This window comes from Hemicordylus capensis, chromosome 4 (genome assembly GCF_027244095.1).
Source record: "Hemicordylus capensis ecotype Gifberg chromosome 4, rHemCap1.1.pri, whole genome shotgun sequence".
Classification (NCBI taxonomy): Eukaryota; Metazoa; Chordata; class Lepidosauria; order Squamata; family Cordylidae; genus Hemicordylus; species Hemicordylus capensis.
Genome location: NC_069660.1, coordinates 233,885,480 through 233,913,421, shown reverse-complemented (window position 1 = coordinate 233,913,421; position 27,942 = coordinate 233,885,480). Strand labels below are relative to the sequence as shown.

General features: G+C 43.0%; 1 protein-coding gene across 2 annotated transcripts in view; it reads left to right on the top strand.

Annotated features, from left to right (window-relative positions):
- Nucleotides 1-27,942, top strand: part of LOC128324589 (cadherin-7) — a 190,005-nt gene that overhangs the window by 109,239 nt on the left and 52,824 nt on the right. For both annotated transcript variants that reach the window (XM_053249330.1, XM_053249331.1), the window contains exons 5-6: nucleotides 13,231-13,398; nucleotides 16,714-16,901. In XM_053249330.1, the coding sequence (XP_053105305.1) occupies nucleotides 13,231-13,398; nucleotides 16,714-16,901 (356 nt within the window). The remainder of the gene's footprint in view (nucleotides 1-13,230; nucleotides 13,399-16,713; nucleotides 16,902-27,942) is intronic.

Here is a 27,942-nt window from a genome sequence, read left to right as displayed (position 1 = left end):
TCTAGAGTTACTGGATGTGTCCAGTGTCTTCACAACCACACTTGTTGCCATGAATGAGAATGGGAAGTTTCAAAGATAAGGTTGGAACCCAAGTCCAAATCCCCTTCTCAGCCATGAAGCTAATCACCATGTGATTGTGCACCAGTGATGTGCTTTCAGACAACCTACCTTGTAGGGTTGTTGTCAGGATTAAAGAGGGATAATAGAATTTTAGAGTTAGGAAGGATCTTTGAGGTGTTCTAGTCCAACCTCCTGTTCAGTACAGGGAACTGCTACAGAATCCCTGATATATATCAATCCAACCCCTGTTTGAAAACTGTTCCCATACATGTCTTGTCCCTACACATAAGAGTGAAGGACAACCTTTCTCTGATCTCAGTGGATGGGTTCATAAGTAAGCCAGGCAACATCCGCCCAAATCAAGGAACATCTTGGCTTGTCAATCCAAATTTGGAATTAAGTCACCCCTATGATCATCTAGGCACCCTTCCTGCTACCCATCTGCCTATCCATCTATTGATATTGCAGTAGCCATTGAGAAAACTACATTTCAATGAAGCTACTCATGGCTTCCAAGGACTTCATTGCAATGAAGGCCTTGGAAAGGATATTTAGATGCCATGACGTGATCATCCAGGCACCCTTCCTGCTACCCATCTGCCTATCCATCTATTGATATTGCAGTAGCCCTTGAGAAAACTACATTTCAGTGAAGCTACTCATGGCTTCCAAGGCCTTCATTGCAATGAAGGCCTTGGAAAGGATATTTAGATGCCATGACGTGTCTACACCTACAAAGATTAGAATCGTTTGGACAGTGGTTTTTCCCATGACATTCTATGGATGTGAAAGCTTGATTTTGAAGAAGCAGGACAGAAGAAGTGTTGATGTTTTTGAACTTTGGTGCTGGAGAAGACTTTTGAGGATACCATGGATAGCCAGGAAAAGAAAACAAATGGATCATAGAACAAATCAATCCAGAATTTTCATTCGAGGCACAAATGACCAGGTTTAAACTAACATACTTTGGACACATTATGCAAAGATCCAGCTCCCTTAGGAAGTCCATAATGCTGGGGAAAGTTGAAGGAAAGAAGAAGAGGATGACCAGCAGCAAGGTGAATGGACTCGATTATGACAGCAATGAATGCAGCACTGAGAGACCTTAATGCCAAGTTGAAGACAGATCATCCTGGAGAGAATCTATCTTTGTGGTCACTAAGAGTCGACACTGACTTTATGCCACTTAATCAATCACTCAATCAACTCATGGCTTGTCACCGTGTGTACCAGCATGCCATCTGGCGGAGAGACCTCTCTCCCAATTCTCCCTCCTCTTGTGTATCTTGCTTCCACTGCGATGCTCATTTGAGAGTAGCATTACAAGCTCCTGAATTTCTATTTCCAACCTCTGAAATAGCAGTCTCTGCAAAATCAGTAGTTATGAGCTTTCAACTTTATCTGTCTGGCGACTGTTGAAAAAAGAATGCTGGAATAGATTGAAAAACAGTCCCTATAAATATGAACCAACCAACTGTGCATGCATCCGGAGCTTTCATTTGAAGTCTCCCCTGTAGCAGCTCTCCCTGTTTAAGTGCAAGCTGATGATCATTTTAAAAAGCAGCTTGCCTTTTGGGTAGTCATAGCTGATGCAGAGGGATTGAAATCAAAGCAGGTTCTGGCTGTCGGTGTAGTTCTCTTGCCCACACATAAACGGCATACGTGGATCACAGCCAAGCTTGGATACGTGGGCTTTATATCCTGAATTATATTAGATTTGTACTAGTGAAGAATACTTGGTTTGGGATGCTAGGAAAGCCCGTGAAAGCCTGAGCCAGGCTTGAAAACAAATTTCAGGGACTTATTAAAGCTTGCATCCGATAGTAGGTAATATTTACAAGCCTCCAAATTCTTCTCTGCTGAGCATAAAATGTAAAAAGAGAAGAAGCTGGGGTTTTTGCTCCTATTAATGTGCTGGCTCTTTTGTATTACATTGGTGCTGAATAGGATCTTTTGAAGGGATGCACCCTGTAAAACAATGGTAACCAAAGGAAGGACAACCCCCACCTGGGACCCTCTAGCTTTGAGTGACCGATGCTGAGGTGCTGAGTTTCCTCTCCCACACATTTTTCAGGTGCACCCCCTTAAAACTAGGCTTGTAGAGTGGTGGAGATTTTCTCAGTTTTCTCTGAGATTTTGTCAGTGGTGAACTTTGGAAAATAGGGAAGGTGAAGGGGGGGGGAAATCCCTCACAGAGATCCCTACAGAGCAAGGCATCTCCTGTGGTGAGTTGCCTTTCCTCACTGCTTTACACACCATGAAACAAGCCTCTTAGATAAGCAAGAGAGACATATCTCCCTTGTTTTGCTTGGTGGCAGTGTTATCAAACCTCAGATTATCTCAGATGAGTTTATAAGTTATTTCCAATTTTGGGGGAAATAACTGTTTATTTCTGAGTCTCCCTGAGGCAATTCTGCAGAAACTTGTTCATCTCTGATTTTAATGTTCTGGTTTCCGCATACCAGAAACGTGTTTGATTCTGTAATAACAAGCATATATTTGAAACATGTAAATACTTGAAATTGTTTTCATTCATTTCTAACCTTTTTCTTGTTGTGATATCACTAATTTCTGTATTCATTCTCATCACCACTGCCATATTTATCACCACCCCCTCAGGTTTCCTGAGACATTTTTCATCTTCATAATATCCTAAGGGTTTGCTCACTTTTATCTTTTTTGAGAGCTGTTTGTTTTCCCATCCTTATGGTCTGTCTGAGATACAATATTTGCATATTACAGTTTTCACTGGAACCTGTCTGCTTTCTGGTTCCTTCCTATTATCAGTTTGATAGTAGTTCTCTGTCTCAGAAGTGAAATTCTTCCCCTATCTTATGGCATTTGGGGAAACAAAAACAATCCTTATTTGCCATTGCAGCTAAAATGACTGCAAACTCCCAGTATTTGAATTGCTTCTATGAAGAGATTTATTTTTATTTCTCATATTTATATACCACCTGATATGTGCATCTCTTGGGTATGTACACTATTTGCAAAAAGAAGAAGAAGATTGTATTCATGTTCCCTTCCCAACACACACTGAGTGCTGCTTCAGAGCTACACACACATCACTTCTTCAGCTGAAATTATCATTGAATGTATATTCAGAATGGTCCCCAGAATATTTAGTCACTTTCTTCCCACAAACATCTCCCCAAACCTACAAAACATGAGGAAGGCGTGATGTATTCAGGTAAATCCCTGCACTTGTTTAATTAAGACATCAGTCTTAGGTTGGAGGAATAAGTCATTATTGCTTCGCATGCAGTATCAACTGAAAATGGAGGTCTCTGTCTGACGCAGTGCTGTTCCCTAGGTCCACCTGTCTTGTTTTCCTTAGAAAATAGAGGCCTCTGTCTGCTACAGTACTGTCCCCTGGAAGAACACTCTAAGGATTTCTTCCCTGTATTTGTAAGGGCCTTATGTTTTGTTTACGTGGAGGAATGCAGTACAGTATATTCATTTGCTGGTGAAAACTTTTTGTTTATGCTTTTAACGAAGGATATAACCTGGACCAAGGCAAAGAGTGGGTGTGGCAAGAGAGCTACCTACAGAAGACAAATGAAGGGAGACACTGAGGAGGAGGGAGCTGTGTGCTTTTTTTCTAATTAGGGAGGTGCCAAGAGTAAGAATGTGCATGAATTGCGATTTGAAGAGCGATTCACAGCACAACCCCGGCACTTTTAAAAGGAAGGAGAGCAGGTCCATACCTGCTCCTCCACTGCTCGCCACAGCTTCCTGTATCAGTGGTGCTTCCCCCAACTACCCTCATATGACAGCGGCTGCGGGGAGCACTGCTGGTGCATGATGGTAGCTGAGGAGAGTGAGGTCTATCAACAGCTGCTAGTTGGAGGGCTATAGGCCTCCTCCAGCCTCAAAGGCAGGATGCCTCTGAGTACCAGTTGCAGGGGAGTAACAGCAGGAGATAAGGTATGCCCTCAACTCCTGCCTGTATGCTTCCAGCGATATCTGATGATCCACTGTGTGAAACAAGATGCTGGACTAGATGGGCCTTGGGCCTGATCCAGCAGGGCTGTTCTTATGCTGATTCAGGAAGCTGCAGCAAGTGGTGGAGTAGCGGTATGGACCTGCTCTCTTCCCTTTTAAAAGTGCCAAGGCTGTTTTGCAAATCACTCTTCCAGTTATGATTTGTGAACATCCCTAGCCACAAGTCTGTGAGGGAAAGGAAGCAGATGTTCACGCAATCTCCTTCTATCCAATCTCAGCACAGCATACCTCCAGTGGCTCTTGCTGGTATGTGCCTTATGTTTCTTTTTAGATCATGAGGGAACGGGGGACCATCTTATTTATATATTATTTATTTTTCTATGTAAACAGCTTTGAGAACTTGGATTGAATAGTGGTATATACATATTCCTCATCATCTTTGTCATAGTAATAGCAGCTAAGGTGAAAAGTGCTTGCCATTCTTCCATAGCATGGCATATATCCTGAGGCTTAAAAGTGCTTTTGCCACTTTCACTTTGCTGGAGTTAAATGTTGTACCTGATGAAGAGGAGCAGTATGGCTAGAGGCATTTTGGGTCCACTCGATGCAGCTGTGCTATCAGTCCAGATTAGGTCTGCAAAGACTGTTGCGCGCTTTTGCCGGCTACTGTAATGATGACAAACTAACAGTTAATTACAAGAGGAAAAAAAAAGTCCTGGTTTTCTCTAAATCCAGGAAATTTTATAAATGGGTAATAAATCAGAGCCGCATTGAGCAGGTTTACAGCTATAAAAATCTAGGCATATTATTTCAGTATAATCTAAATTGGAAAACCCATAGGCTGTCTTCAGTTCATATAGCCCTCAATACTCTCAGTGCCTTTTTGTGATTTTATTACTCTAAAGGGGATCAGTTTGTTCCCATGGCACTCCAGGTGTTTCGTGCTAAGATTGTGGCCCAATTACTTTTTGGAGTCCCGTTATGGATCCAGGGAGTCACAGCTGAACTGGAGACAGTAGAGTCTATTTGTTAAAGAGGATTCTTTGCAATGCCTAGGTGTGTGTCTTACTCTGTTCTATGCTTGGAATCTGGGTCTTTCTCCATAGTCTGTAAAGCCTGGGAGCTTGCTTTTGCTAGATGGAGTAAACTTTGTTCAGAGATTCAGGATTTTTCTTTTTTCCAGTATTTATGGGTGGATTCTTATCCTAACCCTTGGCTAACATACGTAAATAACAAAATTATGCACCTGGGCCTTTCCCCTTCAGAACTTCTTACTTGGGAATAAAATTAAGGTGAAGGAAATATTATTTCTCTGGTTGCACGATATTGAATGGCAGGAACGTATGTCTTCGGCCAATAGGACTTGCTCCCCTTTACATTTTGAGATTTTGCCACCTTGGGGAGATGGAGGTGCTAATTATTTAACAGCGCTGCATTTTTCTAAATTTCGGGTTTCATTTGCTCGGGCCCGGTTTAACGTGTTGCCCTCTTCTCTTTTGGAATAGAGGTTTGCTAAAGATCATCCTGTAATGGCTTTTTGCCCTTGTGGTGCTGGCCTCCTGGAAACTGTCACCCATGTTTTGTTATATTGCTCTTTGTATCGGGAATCGGGATGCCAGAGAAGAACTTATTTTCCCTCTGTTACTCAAATTTCCTGGAAGGTGTGAGCTCTTTTATACATATTACTGTCTTGTGGATTCAAGCCCTGAGATTACAAAAATTGTAGCTAAATTTTTCTACATTGCCATTAGGTTAAGGTCCCTATTAAGCGCTTAATTGCGAGAGCTGTTTATTGTTTTAAAGTAATTTATTATGAGTGATTGTATTTTGTTTTATTGTGTTTTAGCATTGTTTATTGATTGTTGTATTGGACATATTTGTTCTATTTTTGCTGGCCAATGGCTGTAATAAAATTGATGATGATGATGATGATGATGATGATGATGATGATAATGATGATGATGGGTCCACTAATTTTAGTCCTACGACTATCTTTCCATGAAGTTTTAATCCAGTACTCCTGGCCCTTCTTTCAGGAGATCATGTTCTCCTTCATATCTGTATGGTGAACTTGGCAGTAACTTGCAATAAAATAAGCCAAAGAAACAAGCAACTATCTGCATGAAAGGAAATATCCCATAGATGTGTGTAAGATCAGAATTCAGTTCAGAAAAGGGCAGAATTATTAGTATTTTAAAACCATTTAGAAATACATTGTGAAATTGCACACCTTGTATACCTTTTTAGAATGGATGATATAAACCATTGAATCTTTTTTGTAAAATCAAGCCTTTCAGCACAGGGAAGATTAATGGGATGCTCTAGATTAAAAAGAAGAGGAAATAAATGAAACTGAAACTAAAGCATTTTAAAATATCAGATGGAGATATAAAGGCCCCAGTGCACCTCTCAGTTATCCATGTATTTTATGTTTCCTTTGCTGATAGCATGTAGCAGTGATGGACTCAAAGTCTTTCTCCCTGGAAATCAAGAGTTGGCAGCTGTACTGCATTAAAAGCACAACATAGTCATAAAGCCTTTGTGACTTGAGGAAGAATATTTATTTATTTGATACTTATCTACTACACAGCAGAATAGCAAAGAGCTACTCCCCCCCCCACATATTTTCCCTTCAAATTTCAAAGCATAATTACAAATAGCAAGGAGATGGCCAAATGGATAAAACTGTAAAACTATTTCAGATAGCACAGTTTCAATTACTACATCAAGGCTTCCTAATTACAGTGAGTGCTTTAGAAATTATGATTGTTCTTTTTGTAAAAGATAGCTTCATTGAAATGTATAATGTGATACAAGATTATTAATAGTGTAAATGGTTAGTGGACTAATAAATTCCGATGATTGATTGATTAATTATTTATTAATAGCAACAAGAATCCATTGGCCATTTATGGTTTTGAACCATTAAGAAATTCATTTTTGGAAGTGCAGAACATTATCCCTTTTTTGTCCTCATATTGACTGTGGGAAATATATGGAATAACTGGAAGCAGATCCTCACTATTATGATCCTCAGGTCTTCTCACTTAGCAAATTCAGTGCACATAACTCACACAACACCTATGCCATGGTTTCAACAGTCCTCCCCGCCCCACCCCATCCCTTTCACAGGGCAGGTGTCTAGAATCATAGATGGTAAAGTATGCCAATAGATGGTAAACTATGCCAATAGCTCATAACTTACTAACTTGGCAAAGAGGCATCTTTTAACATGGTGATTCTCTTTATTTAGCAGGGGAAGAATAACTGGCCCTATCCATCCCCAGCACAGTACCTCCAGTGACTGTTGCTGATGTCTATCTTATGTTTATTTTTAGACTGTGAGCTCTTTGGGGACAGGGATCCATATTATTTATTTATTATTTCTCTGTGTAAACCTCCCTGAGCCATTTTGGAAGGGCAGTATAGAAATCTAATTAATAATAATAATAAGGTCCCTGTACCATGGCAATCTTTTTTCAGGTACAGCTTCCTGCATTTCTAGTCATGTGCTAAAGCAACCAGCTAGAAGCTTCCATGTGAGACAAAGATTATACGCCTGAAGGATGGCTTCTCAGAATCCGGAGACCACTTTGCTGCTCCGTAGCTGCCAGTGGGAGGCCAGTTGACCCTTTTGTTGTTGTAGTTGGCCAGGAGAGCAAGAGAGGCTGACTTCTCTGGGTGAGGGAGTGGTACTGTAGCCCCATGGAAAAATACATGAAGTGTATTCACACATGCAGCTTAACCCAGGCTAGGGCAGCCCAGCCTGGGCTAGGTTATGTGTGTGTTAAGTGCTGGGATCTAGCCTGATCCCGGCTCTGCCCCCATGGCAAGCCCAAGTTTTTAATCTGCCATATAGCTGAGGTTAAGTGAAACTATGATTGGCTTCACTTTGGTAGGTGATCATCTGGGCAACTGCCATAGAATTCAACAGCAGCTGCTCATTTGTTGGGAAAGGCTGTGTTCCCCACAGCCCGCCCACCCTCCCCAGTGAGGTGGTGTGCATGTCCTCATGGTTTCCATGCCTAAGGCTCAGAAAGACCCCTTCCTGAAACTTGGAGAACTGCAGTATTGACTGGGGAAGTGGCAGAATGCAAAACAGTGCAGACGGTACTGAGCTAGATAAGCCAGTTGTCTGGACTGGAATAGGACAGCTTCATACATATCATGAAAAAGAAAAAAATTTCTTCTGTATAGCATCTGTGCCATGTGACAAGACATTTGTGTGTATTTCTTCAGCACACCCAGGCCCATTATGTTGCCTGCCTCCAGGCCACTGCCAAAAATTCCCAGCAGTGTGGTAGCATGGAGACAAATCATGCATTCAATGATGCAAGTGTTAGCAAGGGGATGGTTTCCCCTCAGAGATTACTAAAAAATAGAGCTCCTGATGAAGAGTTGTTTTAACTTGAAATTTCCAGAGGCAAAAGACCTGCACCATTAAAGTTAGAAGAAAATATCTACAGGAACTACAAAGGACTACTTTTATTCTTGGAACTCAAATGTGTTGGAACTGCCTCTCCTGATTGCATATGCATTAATATATTGTGCTTTTTCAGTGCTTCCTGGTGCGGCTATTCGTTTTCAGTGATTATATAGTATGCCACATACCTGTCTGAAGCTGAAATGCATAGAAACAGAATGCCGGAGGTGTGCTCGATTGTACAAACTTGAGACTACATGGGGTCACATAATGAATTCATATGCATATGAATGTCAAGTTCATAAAGGAAGTACCATTTCAGTTACACAAACCTAACCACTATGTATATGTTCATATTGTGTATGTATAGTCCATTCTGAGTGCATAGGAAACAATCTAGAGAAAGTTAGGTACACTTTAACATTACTGCATGTTTAGCTTCTAGTTCAGATGTATCATAGTAAGGCATAAAATCTTCTGAATTGAGACCATGGAGATGTTGGACCAGTTCTTCAATGTGGTCTCTGACAAATGGGCTATGCACCTGTGCAGAGACCTCGTCGGAACCTAACAAGCTCAATTCTCCTGCTTTGGGCGGGAATCCCACCCCCAGCTGCTGTATGCGGCTGCACCGCTTCCCATCCCCTCACGGAGTGATGGGAACCACCCTCTTAAGCGCCCGTGCTACAACAGGCTGCTTTGCCTGTCCAGGACCTGCCAGCAGAACTTCCCGCTTTGGTACCAGATGACCCAGGAAGCAAACCAGGATCCCCTACAGGTGAGATGCCTTTAGCCCAGGACTCTTTGGCTCCTCCCAAGTTGGACTATGAGAGTGATTCTAAGTCTCAGGAATTTGAAGGTGTTTCCCGAGGGTCATCCCCGCTCGACGTGCAGTCGGACTCAGCCCATTTCCCCATTGGAGGACCTTAAACAGTACTCTGTGTATGTGGCTTGCATGGCTTCAGCCCTAGGCGTGAGCCTCGGTACGCAACAGAAAGGGGAACTGGACCCATTTTTCAGCCTTATCGATGCAGAGGCCAAGGTACCATCTGCTTTACCCCTCAACTCGGCATTGTTGGGGGTCATGCGGGGTCATTGGAAAAAAACAGCAACTCTTTCTCAGCCTAATAGGCACTTGGAGAATTTTTATAGGGTGCAACTACAGGATGATACAGCCTTCCTAAAGCATCATTCCTCTCCTAATTCAATCGTCATTGAGGCATCTCTGCAAAGGACCAGGGGTCACAGCCAGTCAGCATCGAGTGACGAGGAGTGCGTGATCCCCACCGCACATTAAGGTCATCTGAGGAGGTTCGTCTCCAGTTACCACCGGCTCGTCTGGTGGCGACTCAGAGGCGGGCCTTCTCTATAGCTGCTCCGGGGCTGTGGAATGCACTTCCAGCAGAAATCCATAATTTGAATTCTTTATTAGCCTTCAGGAGAGCCCTTAAAACATATTTGTTTGGCCTGGCTTTCCAGGGTTTTTAAATTCTAACCCGATTTTCGGGCTTTTAATTACTGGAATTGTTTAATTGCTGTTTTAAAATGTTTTTAAGTTGTTGATCGTTTTTATATTGTTTTTAATTTGTTTTAGCTTTTTATTGTTTTAGTGGTTTGTTTTAATTGTAAACCGCCCTGAGCCATTTTGGAAGGGCGATATATAAATCAAATCAATCAAATCAATCAATCAATCAATCAATGAGGGCAGAAAATTGGACTCCTTTTGGAGAAGGCTTTACTCGGCCTCAGCTCTACACTTGAGGGTGGCCAATTATCAGGCCTATAACACCCGCTATATACTTTCTGTGGGAGAAAGTGGGCCTATTTTTGGACCTCCTGCTGCAGGACAAGTGGGATCTAGCTAAGGTATTCCTACACAAGGCTATTCAGGTAGCCAGAGAGGGGCTCTACTCAGCTAGGCACTCGATGGAATGCGCGGCCAAAGTGATGGCCACGTCTGTGGCACTCAGATGACATCCTTGGCTGCATTTGTCTGGACTGAACTATGAGGCCCATGCTAGGGTCGAGGACCTGCCCTTTGAAGGCTGTAGCCTCTTTGCAGAGCAAATGGATGACATGCTCTAAAAGGTTCAGAAGCTGAGGAGCATGGCACAATCCATATCATATTCACCCGTGGCCATCAAACTACAGAAAACTTCCAGGTGGTCCCCTTATCAACCACAGAAGACCCCTTCTCAACAGCAATCTCCATCTGAACGTTCCTGGCCATCACTTTGTTAGCTGGGGACCCACAGATTATGTGCTCGGTACAGTGCCTATTAGGGCACATGGTGGCCACCACTTACATGCTGCCTCAAGCGCACCTTCAGATGTGCATTATTCAAAGGTAGTTCCTGGATGTATTCGATCCCCTTCAGGTTTGAGCTATTTGGAATGCACGCCCCCTCACTGGGTGAGGGCAACTGCAGCATGGTTGGCCGAGTTTTGACATCTGAACGTCGGTGCCCCCTTCCAGGCTCCTCGATCCCGGTGCGTCATTACAACTGACATGTCAGAGCTCGGTTAGGGAGCGCACCTGGAAGGATTTCGCCTGAGTGGACATAGGTCCCCCAGAGAAAGGGACCCACCACATCAATTATTTGGAGCTATTGACCATTTTCAATGCTCTCAAAGGGTTCTTGCCCATGATTGGGAGTTGCTCAGTGATGATACAAACGGACAATCCAACGGCAAAGGCCTACGTCAATCGACAGGATGGCATGTCTTCAAGGAGCCTTCTGTTCCTGTCTGTGGACCTTTGGCATTGATGCGTGGCATATGTGGTGTCGCCTCAGGCGCTCTATATACAAGGTTCCCTGAATGCCCAGACGGACACCTGAAGCAGGATGACAGTGGTCTCCCATGAGTGGACCTTGGACCAACGTGTTCTCAAGGACACATTAGTAAAATGTGGAGTCCCAACTCTGGACCTTTCTGCTTCCCGGGACAATGTTCAATGTGCCCTCTGTTGCTCCAGGAGAGGGGAAGGGGAGGGCTCTCTAGGCGATTCCTTCATCCTATCTTGGATGGGCCCTCTACTGTACATGTTTCCTCCGTTTCCTCTCATTCCGAGGGTGCTGCACAAACTAAGGGTGGATTGGGTCAGGGACATCTTGATAGCCCCATGGTGGCCCAGGAGGCCCTGATTGCCCTGAGGTGGCTGGCAATGGATTGGGTGCACCTTCCCACCTTTCCAGACCTGCTGTCACAGGAGCGGGGACAGCTGCTCCACCTGGATGTTCAGCCCCTTCATCTGACAGCCTGGAAGATCCTGCCGACTTCCCACTGAGACTCAAGGAAGTTTTGGTTGCAGCTAGAAAGCAGTCCACGCAGAAGTCCTATGATCACAAGTGGACTCGTTTCTGTTCGTTTGCTTCTTTGCATGAGTTTGATGTGTTTAATCCTTCTGTACAGAATATATGTACATATCTGTTGTCCCTTAAGGAATCTGGTTTAAAGCTTTCATCCCTTAAGGTACATTTGGCTGCCATTGTGGCACATTCCTTGATGACCTGGGCTTCATGGTTCAAAGACCTGGTAGTTAAGAGTTTTCTGAAGAGTTTGTTCCATGTTTATTCTGGATGATCCTGTCATGTCACTAGCCTGGGATCTCTGTGGTTTTGGCTGGTTTGTTACAGCCCCCCTTTGAGCCTTTGGCCTCAATTGAACCCCGTCTCCTGACCTGGAAGGTCACATTTCTGGAGGCTGTTACCTCCGCTAGGAGGATGAGTGAGTTGCGGGCCCTGAGGGTTGACCAACCATACCCTCAGTTCCACAAGGACAAGGTTTTGCTCAGGCCAGATTCTTCCTAAAGTGATCTCTATGTTTCATCATTCATCCCCACTCAGTTTATCTGTGTTTTTTTTCAGAACCCTTCCTCAGATGCTGAGCAAAGGTTGCATCGTTTGGACGTTAGCAAGGAGTTATCCTTCTGTGTTCAGAGGTCAGCTGAGTGGAGGAAAACTCCTTCTCTGTTTGTTCATTATGGTGGGCCATGTAAAGGCGTCCAAGTGTCTGCCCAATCCATGTCTAGATGGATTGTCTCTACAATTTAGCTTTGCTATCCATTGGTTTGTAAGCAGTTGCCTGCAACCATTAGGTGCACTCAGTTAGGTCTGTAGCAGCCTCTGTCGCCTTTGATCATGCGGTCCCATTGGACACTATCTGCCAGGCAGCTACCTGGGCATTGCCCCACTCATTTAGACGTCATTATGCTATTGATGCCAGGGCACGGAATGATGCTGTATTTGGCAGGAGTGTCCTGCAGTCAATTTTCAGTTTTTTGAAATAAATACTTCTTGCAGATTATATTTGTTTCTGTTCTTCCCTCCTCGGGTGCTAGCTTGTTATGCGCCCTTTTGTGTAAAAGACAGAGACCACGTTGAAGAACTACAGGTTGCTTACTTGTAACTTTGGTTCTTCTAGTGGTCATCTGTCCTTTTACATGCCCTCCCATCCTCCCTGTGGTGTCTACTGAAGCTTGACTCGGTGACTGAGGGGATGAGGAGTGGCGCAGCTGCATATAGCGGCTGGGGGCAGCGTTCCCATCCAAAGCAGGAGAACTGAGCTTGTTAGGTTCCGATGAGGTCTCTGCGCAGGCGCATAGCCCATTTGTGTAAAAGGACAGATGACCACTAGAAGAACCAAAATTACAGGTAAGCAACCTATAGTTCCATCACCATACCTCTGCATGTGTTCCTAACTTGCTGATAAGGTATATTAATATTTTCCCCTTGCTATACTTCTTAAGTGGATTGCAGTTATCACTATTTATTGTATGTTTGTTTGGCATATTCCAGGTATTATCAAAACTGCCCTTCCCAATATGGACAGAGAAGCAAAAGACCAATATCTACTTGTCATTCAAGCAAAGGATATGGTTGGTCAAAATGGCGGACTGTCCGGGACCACCTCTGTCACCGTCACCCTTACAGATGTCAATGACAACCCTCCTCGCTTTCCTCGTAGTAGGTTTCTCTCTGCGTGTGATAATTGATAAATGAAGAATGATAATATTGATTACAATGCCAAATTTATGTTCATTTGCTATTTGGACTTTGCTACCAGATCAAGCTTATTTTAAACAAAGATGCACAGCATGAATTACACTGCAGTGTAATACAGTGCAGGTGTTGATTGTCTGCAATCAACACCTATCAGTAAGAGCAGGTGTGGTATATGGAGTGCACTGTCTCCTGACAGCTCTTCATAGGCTGCAATAATAAAGGCTAATGACAATACCATCCCCAACACCTGGTAGAATTATGTGGCACCAACAAAGCAGCTGTAAGATATGTTGTATGATAAAGACCCTTGGCCTTTGGAGTGATTTTGCTTTTTTGATAGTGTGTGGCTTCATTGGCACATTTCTGCTTGTGTTCCTCTGTCGCTTGAATGGGTATTTAAGAGAATGTCTCCTTCGCCATGAGCTCCACAACCTATTGAGATCATCTGGAGAGGTTCGTCTGCAGTTGCCACCAGTTCGTCTGGTGGCTGGGCCAGGGATGGGCCTTCTCCATTTCTCCTCGGAGGCTTTGGAATGCTCTCCCTGCTGAGATAAGAGCCTCCCCATCTCTGATAGCATTTAAGAAGGCAGTTAAGACACATTTGTTCACCCAGGTTTTTAATCAGACTTACAGTTTTTAACATTGTATTAAATTTTAAATTATTTTAATGTTTTAATTTTGTTTCAGTTTGTGCTGTTTTATTGTAATCCCCCCAGGGACATAGGTTTGGGGCGGCATATAAATAAATGTGTTAATTTTTGTTTTTTTAAAAATGCTGATTTTTAGAAAGGTGGTGATGGTGTATTGAGAGGTTTAATGAACTCAGGAACAAACATTTTTTTTCTTCTATTCCCACTCTCCCCTCACTTTGAAACTGTCCATTGCTGTTTTCTGGTCTTCTCCATTCTCCCTTCTGATAGGTCCTCTCTTTGATTTAGTGGCTAATTTGATCTCTTGAATGGTACAGTTCTTGGCCAATACCCTTCTGAGAAATTAAACACATTTACTTGGGATCCATCATGCCCTCAAATCCTTCAGCCTGTAGATTTAAGTGAGATTTTCTATTTTCCCAGTCTCCCAGGTATGTTGACTGGGCTCCCTGCTCTACCTTGCATCTCTCCCTATGCTAAGTCTTTATGCAGTTTCTGTCCCCTCTTTTTGAGGTACTTCAAACTCATGGTTGTTTGTGTTATGTGTATGTATCTTCCATTTGTGCATGTGAGGGCATTTTGTTTCTTTCCAATGTTGTAATAGGAAGAGGTTGTACACCAGAATGCCTTGAGCAGCAGAATGCATATCTTCTTTTATTCTTACGTGCATCTCAGATTTCTTCAGCATCTAGTCAGCTTTTCTGATTTTTTGTTTTCTTCAGGTGCAGATACTTAGTCTTTCATACAAAAAATCAATCTGCAAAGCACTAGAAAACAATCTGCCCTCAATTTACTTGCTTTGACCAAGGTGGCTTATGACTAAACTAAAAGAGGGAAAGAAACAAGTCTATTTGTATACCAGAGGCACCCTGTTTATAAACAGTCTGGTGCTTTTCTCCACCTTGCTGCGATCTTTCTTGTAAAGCCATTGCAAGATCGAATTAGACTAATGTGAAGAACATATGCATGTCCAATCTGGTCTCTTTTCAAGTGCGTATGAAAAAAAAAACCAATTGAAAGCAAGCAGGGGAATTAGGTTTTCCCCCTTTGAATTGTTTGACTAGTAATAAAACACTGAGGATTCAGTTTCTGGAAGTGAGAATGTTAGTAGCTTTGGTCTGCTTTTTGTTAAGCTGCAATCTGTATCAATTTCAGCTTGAGCCTCAGGTTGAGAGTTTTCAGAGACAAGAAAGATGCCTTTGCAGTTAAAGAAGGAAGAATAGCATTTATCTCAATTAAACATGAAGAGCCAGGAAACTGTCTCCTTAAGACACAATTAAGAGTTATCTCTGATCTTACAAATGTATTTATTATTTTCTCTGACTACGTGAGACATATGTAGGAGAAAAGGTCACTGGCTGAGCTTTGCCTTGGTAGAGGTGTTAAGCCAAAGTTAGGCCTTATCTTCACCAGCTCACTTGCTCATCACATTGTCTCATCTTTTGCTGCTCACATCAGTGATTGTTTGTTACAAGGTCTTGTTCTGTATATTGTAAGACGCCTAGGATGTCCTTTATTTATCTATTACATTTTCTTTTCAATTTTTCTACAAGATCTTGAGGTGGAGTGGATCAGCCCATTTTATCCTTTCACACAACGTTGTAGGCTACATGACCAATATAAGACTTCTCCTACCCTAATTTGGGAACTGGGACTGCTCCCAGTTTTGACTGTGTGTTAGATAAGAACAAGGTCAGAGGTGGTGAGCTTGATCATCAGTCAAAAACTGGGTAGGACAGTTTTTCTACCTACATCCTTCATAAGATGGGGATGGAATCTGGGTAGAGTGTGCTTGTCCTACCCAGCTAGGGCTTAGCTCACAATCAGGTTCCCAGCCTCCAACCTTGTTTTTAACTGACACACAATTGAAAATTGGGAGTATACCCAGCTCCCAAATTAGGGTAGGAGAAGCTGGTTAGGGTTAGGGTTTATTTATTTATTTATTATTAAAAATTTTATACCACCCTTCCAAAAGGCTCAGGGTGGTTTACATTAAAAAGTTAGTGTTATCGTGTGATCATTGATCGTGGGTTAATGTTGATCGTGTGAACTGTCCTAATGACTGTGCCAAAGTCACCCAGTGACCTTCATGGCAGAACCTGGGTCTCATTATTCCTAGTCTAACACTAACCATGAAAGCACTCTGGCTGTTGATTGACAGAAAGATAGAATAAACATGTTAATAAAAACAAAAAAAACTGCTGATTGCAGTAAAACTCGGTTGAAAAGGCCTCAAGAAACTCAAGATCTGTTTGCAAGACAGAGCTAATTTGTGATATTGTGCGTTCCTTTCTCCAGTGTTATAAACAAGTATTCCATTCATGGGAGCAGCTAACTGCACAAGCCAATCAGTAAAAATAACATTGAAAATGGATTCCTTGTCTCATATGGTAGGACATGGCCTTCTTGCACAGTTCTGCTGCACCTTATCAAGATACCATCACAGTAATACTGAGGACTGAGAGCAGAGAATTGCTGGCATTGTGCCATAAGTTTTTAACAACATGTTAAAGAAAACTCAAATTCATCTGTCTGTAATTGAGACTTTCTTATAAATGAAGTGATGTCATTAAACTAATTAAGCTATGAATAGACAAATGTTCAATGACTGTTTTGCATTTTATAGGGTCATATCAATATAATGTCCCAGAATCGCTCCCTGTGGCTTCAGTGGTGGCTAGATTAAAGGCTGTGGATGCTGATGTGGGATCTAATGCTGAAATGGAATATAAGATTGTGGATGGTGATGGATTGGGAGTTTTCAAAATTTTAGTGGACAAAGAGACACAAGAAGGAATCATTACGATACAGAAGGTAATCTCTGTTCATTATCTCAGTTCATTACCACCCTGAGCCACTTTAGGAAGGGTGGTCTATACATTGAATAAAATAAATAAATAATCTTTGCTTTGGGGTTAAAGTAAAATCAGCTCATTCATCATCAGATTCAAGGCGGACAGACTTCTTCCATAAGGCAGATATATCTGCCTTGTTCAAGAAAGTTAGGATTTCAATTCTAGAGCATATCTGAATTTATTACAGGATAAGCTGTCCCTTCTACATAACTGTTTTTGGTGATTTTTCACTTCTGTCCATAATATGTGGCAAAATGTCTGACTTAAGCAGCTTCAGTATGTATTCCTTGTTCTTCTGGCTTCTGTGGTTGGATGTTCCAGTCCTGCATTTGTGGCACATATAATCTATATTAAATGGGTCAATATGTTATTCTCTAGTTCACAAAGTTTGATTAGAAGACATTAGAATCACAGTAAGACTGGAAGTAATTTTGTGAAACATTCTTCTCCCATTAGATGAAAATATAAAGCCCTCTTACAAAGAATCCCTTGTGTTTACTCAGCCTTCTTGAGTAATTCTTGAAGGTCTCAGACTAGCTTCAATTTATTCACATTGGAAAGTAGAAGAAAAGTGACAAGAAAAAAATCCCAATTGTAGTTTCAGTTGAAAAATGATTTAAAAGCAGAAATGATGCTTTATTTCTTGAACATTCCCAGGGAGCATAGCTGTGGTCCAGACATTCATCTTTATGGTGATGTGATGGAGGAGCCATACAAATGTATTATTTCTGTCATGCAGTTAGTATCTAGTGAGACTGTTCACACAACCAACAACTGGGTAAGACAAGTGTCTTACCCAGGTTTGAAAGCTGCGCACACTCCCAGTTTTCAGTTGTGTGGGAGCAAACAACTAGGTAGGAGGAGGGAGTAGTGATTGTGTGAGAGACAGGAGATGGGTAGGACAGCTTTCCCTCCTGCCTTGGTAAAATGCTGGATATGAAAGCTGGGTAGGACGATGCTGTCCTACCCAGCTCCTGTCTCCCACACAATCCCTTCTTCCTCTTCCTACCTAGTTATTTAACTCTCACACTCCTGAAAATTGGGAGTGTGCACAGCTCCCAAACCTGGGTAGGACACTTGTCCTACTCAGTTTTTGGTTGCGTGGACAGCCTCAATGAGAGTACCCAGTGCTTTAATTGGCTGGATCATATCATATTTCCCTGATTTTTTTGAGGGGAAACAATTTTGTGAAACTCACCTCCATTCTGCTATAAAGTACTGCACAGAGGTCCCAGTTTACACTGGGTTATATGTTGTGGTGAAGCTCATGTGGTGCAGTACTGCCATGCTATTCCAGCATCAACCTTGTGCTTTCACCCTTAGCTTTCATGGTGAAATGTCTCAACTGGGATATAGATTTTAAGCAGAGCTGATAAAAAGTTAGAAAAGTTAGTCCTTCCTTGTCCAGCTGCCAGTTTAATGTGGTTTCCACAGCTTGTTCATTTAACAGTTTTCCATAGAGATCTGGAAGAATTATGCCTTTCCTTGAAGGAGAACATTTGTCAGTGTCATGTTGAACAATATTGAATGTCTCAGGTCTCTTGTGTGCCAAGTCAAGATGCATACATTTTAATTTTGACAGAGGACTGACTGAGAAAATAAAGCTCTTATTTTAAGCATTGGGCAGAATGTGGTAAATAATAACTGAGAATAATGTCCCACCTGCCCCACTTGACAATTTTAAACATGATTAGAAGACAAGATAGAGAGATGGTCTGCCTGTCGTGTTGCCCTGCCAGTGAAAGAGCTGGGCACACACTGGCTCTTTGCAGCCCAGCAGTCTGTCCTCACTGCTAGTGAAGGCAAAGATGCTCTGTGGCTACTAAGGATTGTGTTACTGGGAGAATCGTCACTACAGCAAGGACGTAATCCTTAGTAGCCACAGAGCCTCTCTACCAGTGTTCTCTCTAAGGCATGGGCATGTCTGCCCGCTCACACATTTTTTGATGTCCACGCAGTTAATTTAGATCCTGCTCAGGTTTAATCAGGAAGGCCCCACTCTGAATGCATGTGCACACACACTGCCTTGATACTGCCGCCCAGAACAAAACTAATTCCACACATAGATGAATAAAATTAGAGAGAACATTGCTCTCTACCTTCACTAGCAGTGAGGGTGGGCTGTTGAGATGCACAGAACCAATGCACATGTCCCACTTTTGGACTGGTGGAACTTAAACCATTATCTGTAAACATGCTAACACAGCAGCCTCAATTAAGTTGTGGAGAAAGCAAACAAAGGAGAAAGGTGGTGTGGTTTTGCACATTATGCCATCTTTTGAATTGTAGTATTGGCTCTCTATTAGATCAAGAATTCCACTCATTTGTGATTTTTTTTTTTACTATAATTTTACACAATACAGCACACTGGCCAACCCCAAACCTCCATCAACACACAAGGGTTTTCCGTTGACAATTTCCCCTTCCTTCTGCAGCTGCCTGTGTCCATCAGCCTTTGGGGACAGAATTTCAGATGAAACAGCTTCAGAGGGAAGGGGAGATTGTTGAAAATTGGCCCTCCTGCAACATAAAATTGTGGCATATTGCTAGAGGGTTAGTCTGGAAGTTGGCCAGTTTGTTTCATTTTTTTAATGTTTTAGTACAAAACCTGAATATTGTAGAAAGTCAATCATATTTTCCAGCATTTACTTTGTTTTTCTAGCTTTCCTAAGTGTTAAAAGTCAGAAGTGATTTTATCATGAATATTTTAAGTTAAAACAGATGGAGTAACCACAGTAGTTTGGTCAGAGTTACTGTTGGAATAACTCTTGTAGTTACATCAGTAGTTTTGTCAGAATTATTATTATTATTATTATTATTATTATTATTATTATTATTATTACTAACATTTTATATCCCGCTCTTCCACCAAGGAGCACAGAGCAGTGTACTACATACTTAAGTTTCTCCTCACAACAATCCTGTGAAGTAAGTTAGGCTGAGAGAGAAGTGACTGGCCCAGAGTCACCCAGCAAGTATCATGGCTGAATGGGGATTTGAACTCGGGTCTCCCCAGTCCTAGTCCAGCAGTCTAACTACTACAAAATGTGGTCACCATTGCCAAGAAAGGAAGGCATATCCTTTTCTCATTGAACACATTATTTGAAATTCTGACATTTAGTTCATCCTGTGGTTTTGTTTTATAAAAATGGAACCCTTACATGAGACAAGTGGCACCTTTCATTAAATCAAAACAAAACACAAAGTGGCCAAAATGTTTCGTTAAAACAGCAGTCGATTTGGCTGTTTTGACAAAACAACTTGAAACATTTCAAGTGTTTCAGCCATAGGGAACAATGGGGAACCTCGAAACACTCCATTGTTCCCCAGGGACACCAAAGTGGGTTGTGTGCTAGTAGGGCATGATGGGTGCTACCTACCACCCAACCCACAAAAGAAATGGGCAAGCAGATGATTTTAAATTTATTTATTTATTTATTTATTTATTTATTTATTTATTTATTTATTTATTTAATTTGTATACCGCCCTTCCAAAATGGCTCAGAGCGGTTTAATGTTTGACCTTTTCCCCAAACCCCATGCTACCCATGGGGAACAATGGGGTGTTTCAAGTTTCCCCATTGTTCCCTATGGCTGGAACAAGCTGCACTCATAGAGTGCACATAGGTTTTGTGTTGCAATGCAATTTGCAATCTTTTTGCAACCCTGCCTTGAAAAACACTGCAGAAGCACACAGTAAAAGGGAATCTGTGCCTCCCAACACAAAACACACATTTCAAAGAAAGTCCAAAAATGGCCAAAAAAGAATCACTGACCAAGAATGTACTACCAGCTACAGTGCCTGCACTGCAGTAACATTATTGGCACAAGTCTCTCTCTCACACAGAATTATGATTGGGGGTGTGTGTGGATTGAGGTTCGTGGTCTGGTCCCAATTCAGAGCAGACCACGGTTTCATGAACCAGTGCAGTGTGGTTCGGCCCAGCCACTAAACAATTCAGTGGTTCGAGGACGGGTGAGGGTGGCATCGGGGGGGGGGGGAGGTGAGTGACACCTTTAAAAGTAGACAAACAAGTCCTTAATGGCGTTATCACCGCTCCAGGCAGCTTTCTGCTCTGGCAGGGCACTCCCTCCAGCAGCCTGCATGCGGCGGTGGTGTGGCACCAATACTCACCTGGCCTCCTTACATGCTGAGGCAGCTTCCTGCTGGGGGTGGCACCACCGCAGCAGGAAGCTGCCTGGAGTGGCAGTAACACCAGTAAGGAGCTGATTATTTACTTTTAAAGATGCCACTTCCTGATGCCTCTCACAGGCCTTTGAATCAGTTCGCAGTTAGGCTAGACCAGACCGAACTGGTTCGCGGAACCTCAGTTCAGTCCAAATGCGGGCCAGGCCGCGAATCTCAGTCTGCATGCATTCCTAATTATGACTCCTTACTTCCTAGCATTGCAATAGCTGCCACAGCAGCACCCAGCAAGCATAGCCATAAGCTCAACTAGAGCAATAGCAGCCGCATAATAAGGCTATTCACACGCTAAGGGAGCCCAGCCAGATTCTCCACATGCACGTGAACCGCCAGGATTGGGCCCGATCCCGGCAGCTACATGGTGGCAAACCCGCCTAAGTAGCCTCCCTCTAAAATGAGGTTAAGGGAGCGAGTGCTCCCTTAACCTCATTTATTTGATCATGTCTCAGCCATGGCTTGCCCACGGTGTGTGTGGGGGTGGGGGAGTCCTATAATGTATTGGAACTCCAGGGGGCAGGGTGACCTGCCCCCTGGAGTTGCAGAGGGGGGCACCACTCATCTAGATGGGTGATCCTCCTGCCCAGGGAAAGAGTGGAGATTGTCTGCAGGGAGGGTGAGTGTAACCCGCTCTCCCTGCAGCCTGCCCCAGAGCTCTTCTCACTGATTGTGAGAAGCACTCCTTTGACTGAGTACACTTTGCAGTGCAGACTGCAGAGCAGACCAGAGCAGTGAATGAAGCACAAGTTAATCTCAAGGCCAGACATGGAGCTCATCACAGCAATCACCAAGAAATATCACACAGACATACATAGCTGCCACTGCCCATTTCTCACCAAAACTGTATCTCACAAAGAAACCAAACCACAACTCAAGGAAGACAGGCAGCTATGTTCTGGCTTTGTCAGCTGGAGATACAGCAAAACCAGGTAGCTATAGCAGCAGTATCACAGCATATTATACTCAGTGCTGAGAAAAGAAAGCCACAAAATCTAACCTACCTTCCTTCTCTCCTGGTGTATCCTCTTCAAGATAGGCATAAGGGGTCTCTCTACCTCCCAGTCCTTTTGAATATATTTTGAAATTTCCTCATTCCCATAGGAGAGCTGCTTACTTCCGTAATGCTGCGTAATTTAGTATTTTACTATAAATTACATTATTCAAATGTTAATGTGAAGCTCTAAGAAGTGCCTTACAAAACATTGCTTCCTGTGAGGAATAGCTGCACATCAAGCCTTATTTATTTATTTATTTATTTATTTATTTATTTATTATTTATTTATTTATTTATTTATTTATGTTTAGCTTTTAACTAGGAATGGCTTGTTTTATAACTTCTCTCAGACAGAACAAACTGCTCACTGTTGTTTTTTTTAAAAAATGATGAATGGATGAGGCATAGGATCTAATCAGATAACACTAATGCACAAATATTAATGACTCTGTCAAGCTCCATTCACTGTATTGAAGGAAGAACTAAAGTATTAACTGTCCTTTGAACCTTCAGTGCTGTTATAGTGATTTGTGATTTGTTATCTTGCTGTTCAAACAGATCTTGCACTTCTGTTATAGTAATAAGAGATAATCCAAAGGCTGGCTAAATGCTTGTTGGTGTAAAATACACATTAGTGCTAATTGAATTAAAAGTGTGTGTTGCGGGGGGGAGGGGGGCACCTTTATCATCCAAAGCATCTTCACTACTTTCCATCTCATAAGTCTACTTTGCTCTGCAACACACTATTAATCCAAGATTTCATAGGTAAAATTAATAGTATCTATAAAATTTTGACTTGCTAGGTATGAGAAAATCAATAAGGTATTTATTATAAAAAATAAATTTAGATAGGTTATCTAAGCTGCTGGGAGCTAGAGGCCTATCCGATATATTTTCAGCCAACCAGTGGCTGTTGTCTGTCAGTAATAGTCTGTACTAACAAGCTGGAGGATGGAAAATCAGCCCCAACTGCTTGGGTACTGGCAGTCACACTTTCTCTGCCTTCTGGCCCAATCCCTGCAGTCACTGAGCCATGCAGGCTGCTCATTCATCTGGTAGGGGAGAGAAACCCCCAACACTGGTAATCACCCAGTTGCGTATTTCCCTCCCCTACCAGATGAGGTGCCACCTAATGGCACATAGGGAAATGACTTGACTGCCGGTTTGAATCCCCGCTGGTATGTTTCCCAGACTATGGGAAACACCTATATCTGACAACAGCAATATATGAAGATGCTGAAAGGAAGCGAAGCTCTTCTCATGATCAGTGAGAAGAGCTTCTGGTGGGTCTGCAGGGAGAGCCGGCTTAGTCTGCTCTGCCTGCAGACAAGCAGCCTCCAAGCCCTGGGTACGTGAGTGCGCGGGGCATTCTGAGGAGCCCCCTACACTGGGAGGCTTGTTGTTGCCTCCTGGTAAGGGATCTACTCATGTGTCGCCATGGCGCAGAGCCGCACCACAGTAGCACAAGATCAGTAAAACGGGGTTAGCAGAGTGAGCGCTCTGCTAACCCTGTTTAAGGGGAGGGGTTGTTAGGTGGGCTAGCTTCCGTGGAACCACCAGGCTCGCCCACGAGCCCAGTGGTTCCGACGATCACTGGAAACCAGGCTTCACTCCCTTAGCCCGGTTTCCAGTGGTCGTGGGAATAGCCTCATCTTTTTAAAGAGGCTTTATAATGCTTCATCCTTGGTTATATCGGGCAAGTTCTTTAGTCTTTAGTTTTTATAATCCTCAATTTTTAGCTTTCAATATAACTTCTTTAAAAATTGGAAACTTAATTCTGATGGTGGTTTTAGCCTGACCTTTAATGTGTTTACTTAATTTGGTTAATTTTGTTACTTTTATTTTACACTGTGAGACTCTTCTCATGACCAGTAAGAAGAGCCTGTGGAAGGTTAGCGGGGAGAGTGGGCTTGGCCCACTCTCCCCGCACATGAGCAGGCAGTCTGCTCTGGGAGGCCAAAGCAGCTGCCCACATGACTGTCGGCTCAGTTACGGAGCCAGCGGGGGCTGGGAGGATCGGGGGCCGTGCAGCCCCCGGAAGTTCCAGCATGCTCTGCATGAGCACACAGGACATGCTGGAGAGACCCCCGAGCCGGGAGGCTGCTTTTCAGCCTCCTGGTTAAGGGTCTACTCGTGAGTTGCCACGCCGCGGAGCTGAGCCGCGGCAATTCATGAGCTGAAAGCCCAAGTTAGCGGAGGGCTACTTAAGCGGGTGACCCGCTTTGACTCAACTGGGCTTGGCTGCGAGCCTGTTGAGTCTCACAATCAGTGGAAAGTGGGCTAAGCACCCTTAGCCCGCTTTCCACTGATCGTGAGAATAGCTTCTGTATCTATTTTATTGTTGTGAGCCACCCATAGCAGTAGAGTACTGGAGGGGCGGGGTATAAATATTTTCAATAAATAAACCAAGAAACCACCATTCTAGTGTAGACTCACCTTGAACACGGAGGTTTTACATCAGACCCAAACTGCCAGTGAATATGGAAGCTTAACTTGGCCATATTTAAGAGATGGGGCCTCCAAATTCACAGGCGGTTTGGCTCTCATGTAGTACCTCCATGTTCAAGGGCAGTCTCCACCACAATAATAGTTTGTTGGCACTGGGTGGGAATAGTTTCTGGGATTTCCTTGCTGTACTTCTTTGAAGCTTTTTGGAAGCATGTAGCTGAACAATGTGAGAAAAGGGATGCTGGGCTGGAGTACTCATGGCTTTCTCAGCAGCATTTTGAGAATTGAGCCTGCAATTATATGTTCACACCTAGAAGGAAGTAAACTCCATTGAAGTCCATTACCAAGTTTTTGGTGTTCAGCATCAGAAAGTTCTACCTTGTGGTTCCAGCTCACATAATTATATTATTTGGTAGGTGATTTATAGAACTTCAGTCAAAACAGAACGTTGGAACTACCATTTGGATCCTGATATCTCTTTTATTATTTATTATTTATTTATTTATTTGATTTTTATACCACCCTTCCGAAATGGCTCAGGGCGGTTTACAAGTAAAAACAGAAAACATTAAAACCAATAACAATTAAAACAGAAATATAAATATGAACACCAATTAAAAACATCTTTAAAAACAAACTAACAGAACAATTAAAACCCTGAAAACCAGGTTAACATTAAAAATAATTAAAACTAATTAAAAACCCTGAAAGGCCAGGCCAAACAGATAGGTTTTAAGGGCTCTCTTGAAGGTCAGTAAGGAATTAAGATTGCGAATTTCTGCTGGGAGTGCATTCCACAGCCCGGGAGCAGCTACAGAGAAGGCCCGCCTCTGAGTCACCACCAAACAAACTGGTGGTAACTGGAGACGAAGCTCCTCAGATGACCTTAACGTGCGGTGGGGATCATGTAAAAGAAGGCTGAGTGCTTCTTTTACAGGTGAAACTCGGAAAATTAGAATATCGTGCAAAAGTCCATTAATTTCAGTAATGCAAATTAAAAGGTGAAACTGATATATGAGACAGACGCATTACATGCAAAGCGAGATAAGTCAAGCCTTAATTTGTTATAATTGTGATGATCATGGCGTACGGCTCATGAAAACCCCAAATCCACAATCTCAGAAAATTAGAATATTACATGGAACCAAGAAGACAAGGATTGAAGAATAAAACAATATCGGACCTCTGAAAAGTATACAGTGTACTGTGCTTGATTGGCCAGCAAGCTCGCCTGACCTGACCCCATAGAGAATCTATGGGGCATTGCCAAGAGAAGGATGAGAGACATGAGACCAAACAATGCAGAATTGCTGAAGGCCACTAATGAAGCATCCTGGTCTTCCATAACACCTCATCAGTGCCACAGGCTGAGAGCATCCATGCCACGCCGCATTGAGGCAGTAATTGCTGCAAAAGGGGCCCAAACCAAGTACTGAATACATATGCATGCTTATACTTTTCAGAGGTCTGATATTGTTCTATTCTTCAATCCTTGTACGCCATGATCATCACAATTATAGCAAATTAAGGCTTGACTTATCTCGCTTTGCATGTAATGCGTCTGTCTCATATATCAGTTTCACCTTTTAATTTGCATTACTGAAATTAATGGACTTTTGCACGATATTCTAATTTTCCGAGTTTCACCTGTATGCTCCACTTTTGGGCTGAGTGGAGCATTGCCAAGTGTGCAGACTTGAAATATCCCTTAATAATTGTTGTTAAAAAAAAGAGAGAGAGAGATGTGTGCTGCTAAAGTAGGGGTGCAATTCTGTCAGTTTGAAGATCAATTATATGTTTAGCCCAGTTATTGAGGCCTACAGTGCTATTAACCTGGAGGGGTGTGGGTAGTAATTCTTGTCAAACTAGGCTTAAGAGACTACAGTACCCTCCAAAGAATACTGATCAAAATCAGCTGTTTTTCAATAGAAGGGAAATTTCTCCTCCACTGTCATAGTTCCTACCAGAGCCAGAGCAGAGGATTCACTGGGGTGAATCCTTGACTGTAAGGGATTCACAGTAGGCTGCCATCATTCACTTTATTTTGATGTGGGGAAACCCACTCTCCATGTAAGATTTCGGGGGGGGGGGGCGGGGAGCGTGGCAAAACTCTCCCTAGAAGGGGCTGAGCATTCCTAGGCCTCCAGAGGTGTGTGACTAAGGCAAACCCAAAATGAAGAGTTGCACACATCACCAACAAGGGTTTGCTATTAGATTAAAAGAAAAACAAGAGTATGCAGTAAGAATAACTGTCTCTTCGTAAAGCAAGAGAGAGAGTTTTCATTAACCTGGTGACTCAGATTCAAGCAGTAAATAAAGGAAAATAACTTCCCTCATGCATCTAATTGAACTGGTCACTATCCTATTACTCACAGGAAGGGAGCCTCCTAGGCTGTGGCCTACCCATTTCCCCAGCAGCTTCTCAGCCAGCTGCTTCCCAAGGACACTCTTGGGACAGAACAAACTAAAGGAAAATTTCTAGGTGGGTGTGTGAAGCTCCCATCCAGTCCTTAGGATTGGTCTTTTTGTCTTGATTTTCCCGGGCTTTCCCCCTTATTTGGAGAGACCCACCCTCCTGGCAAATGCTCTAAGTGAGGCCTAGTCCTCCCTCAAATCCTTCCCATCACTACATCCACTTACAGAGAGAGCTTCTATGGTAGAGAAAAATCCATTAAAAAAACCTTACCTTAAAAAAACACCTTCTGTTAATATAATTAAGGTGGGGGAGTTTCAGCATTTTAACATTACAAGCCCTGAATATTCTCTTGGTGATAAAATCTAAACTGTCTGCCCTATCTGCCTGAAAGCTTGCAGGCATCAACTAGGGGTCACCACCCTTTCAGATCTGATGCAAAAAATGGCTAAGATGCCACAGTTTAAACATTGACCCTTAAACTCAAGAAAACAAGTGTTGGCTAGTAGGGCTGTTCATTGGGTGCTGCAGTCCCAATGAATCTGTAGCATCCCTCTGGTGCTGTTTCCATCGTGGCCATCTCTGGTGTAGTTCATTTTATTCCTAGTACTGGGAGGGCCCCTTCTGCAGAAAGCAGAGCCCATGGGGCTGAGAATTCACACAGGGACATTGGGAAAGCACATGGGGACATCTGGGAAGTGGACTTCCTTCCAGCGCTATTTCCATGGCTGCGGTGAAGTGGTGCATGAACTTGCGAGGGAAGGCAAGGAGGTGGCAGCGGGTTGTGGAAGAGAACTCAAGCTAGGGTGAATGCTTATGAGGCAGCACAAGCTGGTGGCAAGGTAACAGGGGTCCTTACAAGCTATATGAGGCAGTGGGGGCAAGGTGACAAATTGACTTGTGACGGCATGTATGGAAGCAATGAGGTGGCAATTGTACTT